This window comes from Protopterus annectens, chromosome 17.part0, assembly GCF_019279795.1.
Source record: "Protopterus annectens isolate FY-2018-M chromosome 17.part0, PAN1.0, whole genome shotgun sequence".
Taxonomy (NCBI): domain Eukaryota; kingdom Metazoa; phylum Chordata; order Ceratodontiformes; family Protopteridae; genus Protopterus; species Protopterus annectens.
Genome location: NC_056751.1, coordinates 815,482,275 through 815,490,595, shown reverse-complemented (window position 1 = coordinate 815,490,595; position 8,321 = coordinate 815,482,275). Strand labels below are relative to the sequence as shown.

Here is an 8,321-nt window from a genome sequence, read left to right as displayed (position 1 = left end):
GCCTTTTGTAGGCAGTGTCCCAAAGACCAAATTACCACTGTGGCAGCTACAAATAAATGCAGTCTGAGGGTCATGCTGCTCAACACTGGAAGTCTAAATTTCAAAATGCACTTGCTCAAAGCACTCCTTAAAATGGAGAACATCGACATTTGTGCTGTAACAGAGACCTGGTTCAAGGCAGCAGAAAGCACCCCTGTACTACCAGGCTAGAACTCATTCCACACCTTTCGGCCCCAGAACTTGGACCAAATGCATGGATCTCGCCATACCCAGTAGAACCAAGACACTCTTCTCCAAAAAAAGGAAGCCAGTCTGGTGGTCCCCTGCCATAAACAAACTCTACAACAGGAGGAGGAACCTGATGCGGAATAGGGTGAAGTCCCAAGCCTGGTAAAACTCCCTTATCGGCCTCAACAAAAAGTTGAGATTCCCTCATCAGATCCTCTAAAGCTAGCTATGTAAACAGAATTGCAGCAGATCATAAAGACAACCACAAGGCTTCTATAGTTATGTAAAGAATCTCCACAGCAATACTCAGATTTGCTCTGAGCTACTGCACAATGGTACCTCCTTTCCTGAGGCAACAGATATTGCCAATATACTGTCCGACAGATTATGCCATCTTTACCCCTCTCTCCCCTACCAAAGGATCAATCACAATACCAGTAGATTGCCAGGCACCCAGTATTACTGCTTCACAGGTCACAGCCTCACCTCAGGCTTTGTCCCTACCAAATAGCGCACTGCTACAGTCATCCATCTCCACAAAGGAGGAGCGACTACAGACCCTGGGAACTATCGCCCCATTAGCCTGACGAGTCTGATATGCAAAGCTATGGAATGCATCGTCATGGACCTAATAAACAAGGATATAGGTAATCTCCAAACTCTGGATCCCACACAGTTTGGTTTTGTGAAGGGTAGATCATGTCTGCTCAACCTGGTCAACTTCTTTGAATTAGTCACCAGAGCTGTGGATGATGGGAAGGTGATTCATACAGCCTAGCCTGATCTGGCCAAAGCCTTTGATACCATTCCCCACTCAGGAATCATAGAAAAACTCACTAAGCCAGGCACCAACCCCTATATCACTAGGTGGGTTGCAAACTGGCTCATAGAACCCACAGTGTGAAAGTAGCTGACTCCAAGTCAGACTGCTGGCCAGTCATGAGTGGAGTCCCACAGGGTTCGGTCCTGGGTTCTCTCCTGTTTGGTATCTACTTCTCTGAAGTCCAGGCCAACACAAAGGGACTCTGGCTGACAAAGTTCGTAGACGATTGCAAGTTGGGAGCTATTATTAACTCCCCAAGTGATGTTGACATCCTACAGAAAGGCTTCACTGAGATCAATGACTGGTGTCAGAACTATGGCCTTAAGCTCAATGCAAAAAAATGTGTCGTCATCCCCTTTGGGAAAAACCCAGTTCCCATGAATTACCACATCAATGGTAGTCCACTGAACACAGAAGAAGAGATCTCGGAACACAGGTTAACAGCAACCTTTCTTTTGACCACCACATTGCCACTGTGGTCAGAAAGTCTTTCTATGTGGCGCATAGAGTTTTGCATCCAGGAAGAAAGAGGTCATTGTCTCCCTCTGCTCTTCCCTCATTAAGCCAATCATTGAATACAATGCCCCATTTGGGATATACCTCACTAGACACCTGTAACAACTGGAGAGGCTGCAAAAGTACCTCACAAAGAGGTTCCTAGGCCTTAAACACTTGTCTTATATGGACAGACTCAAAAAAACTCCAACTATTCTCTGTCTCATATCGCCTACTTAGAGGCGATCTCTGCTTGACTTACAAAGCCATGTCTGACCCAGCTCTGTTACAAATGGTACATCTAAAGAAATCCCAATCCCACCGCACCACACGCTTCAGAGACCTCAACCTCATTACCACAATCAACAGAACAAGCTAGATGGACAGATTCATAGCCCAGAGACTGCCCATGCTATGGAATAGACTTCCCATACATGTCAAACAGAGCACCTCACTGGATCTCTTCAAGAAAAATCTTGATGAATGGATGGGAAATAGAAAATTTACCCCGGAGATCACTCCAGTGGCTCTTCTTGACAGAGGCACAGATAACTAAGGTCGGGTGGCACGATGCCAGGGTAATCCTATGGGCTAGGCTTGTAAAGGCTCCAGGGCCATTAGCCTAGTACACACCTATGAACCTAAAAGTAGAGAGAGAATGAGGTTCCTTCATAGGGTGGGTGGAATCATACTGTGTTGCAGAGTTAGAAGCCTGGCAGTCTAGATAGGTGTCAGAGCAGAACTTTAGCTTTTCTGGGTGATAGGAGTCATCTGTGATGGTTTAGGCTTCTAGTGAAGATGCCCTAGTTGCCATGCCATGGGAGACATAGCATTCATAGTCCACTTAAAGGATAACTGTGGAAAAGCTAGGACATGTTGGCGAGATCACCCCTCTTAGTTTGGCTCAGAATACTTACGGAATCCCCCAGGATGAGCTGCAGACTGCTGCTGGGTCTAAGAAAGTCTGTTCTACCTTACTGACCACAATCCATGAAAAGTCAATTTGTTTAGAAAATAGATGGATGAATACATAAACGGCAAGAACAGTGTAGATGCCCATGTATGCATGATTATATGCATTATCACATAACTCTGAGATAAATTCCACATTTTTTGTTTATTTTTGCAATGAGATTTTATCCTGTAATTAATAACAAATGTTTTGCAAATGTGAACCGTAATAGTTTCATTACCAGCTACAGGAATGTTCATAAAACAAAATTAATGAATGGCATCCCTGAAAAATGCTATTTTGCACAGTTTTGATAAAGCTGTGCCCATTTGCTTATGTCATTGGGATACTGCACCTTCCATCTAATAATTCCTACAGTGGTATTCTTCTGCATGGCAAAAAATAAAGGAATTTACTTTTCATTGGAGCATTCACTAGGTAAAAGAAATGTGTGTGAAATTAAGCTATATTTTTGTAATGATTTTTACAACATACTGCAAAATGCGTACATCTGAAGTTATTATATTTAAACTTTCTCTTTATTTTAACATCTTGTGCTGTTTTTCAGAAAGTGTTTATCAAGGCTGGATTTTAATAGCCTCCTTTTTCCTGTTTTTCTAGGCTTGCCTTGGGTTAATTTACACAGTGCATGTTGATAATCTCAACATCTCATTGGAACTGCTTATTGCAAATCTCTTCAGATGCATAGTGCCGTTAGCAGGAGGGTCTCAGGTAACTGGCCATTTTTTTATTTTATCTTATAACTTTTGTTGTTTCCCATGTTGTTTACATTTTGCAATTCACATTTCAGTATTCTCATATTATTACATCATAGAATCCAGAAGCAGGACTCATAACCTTAAAACAAAGTATTAGACATAGTATTATTTTTGGATCATTTAATAGTAAGTCTTCCTCCTTATCCCTTCTTTTAGTTTCCATCACATCCTTTTCTTGTTCCCTTCACTCCCCCCGAGACGGATCCAGCACTAGGTGACCTAGGCAGATGCCTAGGGCCACCTGGCTGGGAGGGGCCCACTGGCCACTGCCACAGCATTTACTTTTTAATTTAAAATTAAAAAAATACATGTCTTCTTTAAGGGTGTTCAGAATGCCCTCTGTGTGCAATGTTTACATCTCGTTGTGTGTCTGCACTCACCTGCTATCGCTTGCTGCTTCTATTCCATGTCTGTGGGCAAAATTTAAACAGAAGACTGTTACTGCTGCCTACTCCTTCCACAGAGCATTGTCAGAAGCATGATCAGTAAGGTGCTTATTTTTTTTTAGCTTCTGGAACTAGTGTGTGTGTGTGTCTGTCTGTGTAAAATGTACTAGTTAGAGCTGTCAGGTTAGTTAATTAAACCAGGTTCAAACACTGTAACTTACTTACAGGAGACAAGAACCTGAATCCTCCACACCAACTACCAGACGAAGAGTCTCTGCGCATTTTCTTGGAATTGGGAGTTGCAGTACATTTTCAAAGAATTGTGAACTTCGAGGGAAGAGAAGTTTACTGCTGCTCATGCAGTCTGCTTTCACTGTCTCACTGTTTTGTTTAGCAAATGGTAATCACTGTTTATGCTAGAGAATTTGAAAGCAGTGCTAGTAGCACAACAGGTAGCATACTTGCTTTTGATGCAGAAGGCTGTGGGTTCTGCTCCCACAGCATGTAGACTGATTGCTGATACTGTGTTGTACTTTAAAGGGTGGAGTGCTGCAGTCCCGAGTGTGTCCTCCTTTGGATGAGATGCCTTGTAACCATGAACCTGTTGTTGGTTTGCCATCCACGCTCTACTGCAATATTACCAGCTTACCAATTTTTTTTTTTTTTTTATGTAACAGGCAATTTATTCTTTGAGAGTAGCAGGTACTGACATTGTAGATGAAGCACTTAAATATAAAGTTGCTTCCTAGTAGCAACCTCCTCATTAGTTAAAGATCTCTTTAGTGAGAATTATTTACATGACTTTTACCTCTGCAGAGATTGTACAGTACTGACTGATGTTGGTGGATTGTAATGAAAGAAGTTTGAGAAGCCTTTCATGGTTGAAATATTATGAAATGGCCAGTTTTGTCATTATTAGTTCATATGTTTTGTTTCCTTGCTTAAAGGAAAATGCTCAAAACTACAAATTTAAAACATTCTCTAACAAGTGGTGCTGTGCTATACAATGAATATAATTTAATGCAATCAGGAAGGTGTGTAAAAGGGGTTTATATCATAACATCGAAGCAGTAAAACTTTGAATGTTATAACATCGAACCCAGAACAGTGAAGCTGCAGAACATCGACTTCTTTCCTAGGGAAAGAATTCAGTGGGCTGTTTCTGCTGCTTTGCTATTTTCTCCACTGTGGTGCGAAGGTTACAGACAGGATTAAGGTAAGTGTGCGAATGGACCGGGTTAAGGTGAGTGTGGGAATGGGATAGTTAGGGACGTTAGGGTTAGGGAGCGGGTAAGGTGAGTGTGTGATAGGGGCCATAGAGTTAGGGAGCAGGTAAGGTGAGTGTGCGATACGGACCTTAGGGTTAGGGAGTGGGTAAGGTGAGTGTGCGATAGTTAGGGACCTTAGGGTTAGGGAGCGGGTAAGGTGAGTGTGCGATAGTAAGGGACCTTAGGATTAGGGAAGCGGGTAAGGTGAGTGTGTGATAGTTACAGAACTTAGGGTTAGGGTTTGGGTTAAGGTAAGTGGATAGATAGTAGTGTATGTACGGTTTAGTGTAGGGTTAGAAGTAGGATTTTAAGTGTATATATTTGGATTAGTTTTTTTGGTGTGCTTGTGTTGTGTGTGTGTTTATCAACAGTGAATTTTTTCCCTGGGAAAAAAAAATTGCTGTTCTGAGCTTTCGATTACATCACATTTCGAAATTCCAAGTTCGAGCTTATGGTGGTCAATATTTTGGGATTTCAATTATGTGATATAAACCCTATAAAAGAACGCATGCATGTATGAATGCATGGTCCTATAAATATGTGCAAGATGTTTTGAAAACAATTCAAAGATAACCTTAACTGCCACTGGCCTGATGCATTTTCTTTGAATGTGAGTTTCAAGGGCAGAGAACTTTACTGTTGATGCTAAGTGTGTTTTCATTGTGAGGCTGTATTGTTTTGTTTAGCAAACGTCTGTCAGTGTTTGTGCTATAAAATTTGAAATGAACTTTTTGAATTAAATCCAAATAACTTTAATCATTGCAGAAGTTAAGTATGCACACTGGCAGGTTTGAACAATGTTTACGGTAACTGTTGAGAAATAGCCAAGTAGTGGGACATTGGAATGGCTGGAGAGGGGTCCAATCCATTACCCTGCCTAGGGCCCCCTTTGACCATGATACAGCTTTGCTCCCCCTCACTTGTCATAGTATTCCTTCTCATATTTCAGATTCTTCTTCCCAACAACTGATGCTCATTTTATTATATTTTCTTTTGTTTTATTCATCTACATATTATCCCTTATCACCTCGATCAGTTTATGATCATTATCATTTTCATTCACTCCTCCTCTGTGCCTTCTTTTGTTGTGAACCCATCCTTTTTCCTGTTCTTAGAACATCTATATATCCATTCTCTATTCCCTAACCTCATCTTAGTTATCAATGTTTTGTTCTCCCCTTTTTTCTTTCTATCTTTTCCACGTTCTCACTATTTACTGCTTAACTTCTCCAGCCACTAACTGTAGTTCTAAAATTTCTTTTTATGGCCATTTCCTAATTTTGTTCTTGAACCCAGATGGACAACGTTGCTTTGAGTCTGGAATCTTCTCCTCATAAATCTTACTTCAGATTCTTCAAGCCATTTCCCATAGCTCTTTGATCTCCTCACATGTCCACCACATATGTAATTGGTGTGCTCACCTTACAGCCAGCAGCATCATGTCTGATCCCATCTGTCTTTCTGTACCATTGCAAGATTTCTGTACCCACTATCACTAATCTGGTGAAAGCATTTTCATTTGGGCCCACGCTATTCAGGATTGTGTTTGTGTCTAACATTTCTCCATAGGATAGTCTTCCTCCCCCTCCCTTGGTTCTTTTATCCCTACTTTCCTCAATCTCACCATTACTAACTAGGCTGTTTTTTTTTCTCCCATACTGTTGCTTTCCACCTTTTAAAATCCAATGCTGTCTGTCCTTCCAATGTTTTATTGACTTGTATTCTATCCTTTGCTATTTAACCTTGGTTTCCTCTTCATATAAGACCTGTCATGTATCTGCTGAATTTTTTCTATCCACTTCCTTTGCAGATTTATTTGAATATGTGTCCCTGCATATATTATATACGATTAGGTTGTACACCTCATCAGAATCCTTCCTCCCAGCATATGAACTTTTCCCACCTACTTATCCAGCATTATATATGTCCTCCTAGTTTCTTCTCCTTTTGATCTGCTTTATTTTGTCCTTTTATTTCTTTCAGTTCCACTGCTCCCCCACTTTGTTCACTACTCTTATCACTACTGACTTTTTGGATGATATTTTAATCCTACATCATTCCCTAATTTTCTGAAAATTAGCAAAATCTGTAAAAGTTGTTTTTTTTTTTACATTCTTTATTGTTAAAATAGTCATCTGCACACAAAACGTATTACTTTTAGTAGCCTTGCCTTTATGTTTTTCCCATACTACTTTAATTTTTTGCATCAAATATTCAGTTGCCATTAGGAAAAGTCATGGTAGAGACCTGCTATCCCTGTCAGGTACACCCTCCTCATTTCCATTTCATCTGACAATCCCTCATTTACAAATAGTTGCATCAAGGGGGCTCCCTTTAAGGCAGATACTTCCTAAGTCCATCTTCCATTCCAACTGTCAGCTCTATTACCTTATGCATAAATTTCCAGGCACACAGTCAAAAACATTTTGTGTATTAGTCAGAACTATCATTTGCTTCAAGTTTAAAAGGTTTAGTGATCAACTGGCCAGATTTTTTTTTTTTTGAAAACAAAAAAAAAAAAAAAGCAGGAAGTCTCCATTTTTCTGTTCTGCTTATAAAAAACTGAATGGATTGATATCATCTGACCATGTGTATTCCACTGCTGGCTGAAGTCATTGAAGTTTCCCCTCTTGCTCTTTACTGAGTTAGTAAACATAAGGGGAAATGTTCAAAACATTGCTTTTATTTTGTTTTGAAATCTTCATTGAAAACTGCCTTTCCCTGTTTCTTGAATAATTATATTAACATAATTATGTACACTGTTACCTTTAATTAGAATTAAGTTTAAGTATTGTACAGAACTGTCAAGTGTTTATCTTTCACTGCAGAATAGCTTACAACAGTTTAGCACTCACAATACAGCTGTTCTTATCTGTTACTAAAAGTACTTATCTGTTGCTAAAAGTACAATATAAATGCTGCAGTATGAGAACTATCCACCACCCTTCAGTCATCCATAGTGTAGATGTGACATATCTGTGTCGATCTGCCAGTCTGTTGTATTGTATTTCTGTTAACATCCATTAGACTGTCCTTGAACATTTTCTTCTCTCTTCTGGAACAGTAGCATGCCCTTTTCTCCCTTCACCGTTTCCAAATCTCTGATACCCTACAAGTAGTGTACTATATTCCTGCTCGATCCTTCTCCTCTCAATATCCCTTTCTTATCTTACAGTTTAACTTTCATCCAAGCGATCCTGAATGAAATTATCTCAACCCCAAATGATCCTTCCCCGGCTGATTAAAATATGTATGCCTTCCTCCTTTTTCATATTTTATCCTACATAAAAATCCTCTGTCCTGCACCCCTCAAATCTTTCCCTAAAGAAATGTTTAACCCCCATTATATGAAAAAAAAACTTTTGCTAGATTCTTTGACTTCTCTGTGAG

The 8,321-nt window shown here is 40.0% G+C and overlaps 1 protein-coding gene across 1 annotated transcript in view; it reads left to right on the top strand.

The window, feature by feature from the left end:
• SBF2 (SET binding factor 2) overlaps window positions 1–8,321 on the top strand; it is a 3,151,758-nt gene that overhangs the window by 1,435,472 nt on the left and 1,707,965 nt on the right. Inside the window, exon 5 of the mRNA XM_044058929.1 lies at window positions 3,120–3,230. Within this exon, the coding sequence (XP_043914864.1) occupies window positions 3,120–3,230 (111 nt within the window). The remainder of the gene's footprint in view (window positions 1–3,119; window positions 3,231–8,321) is intronic.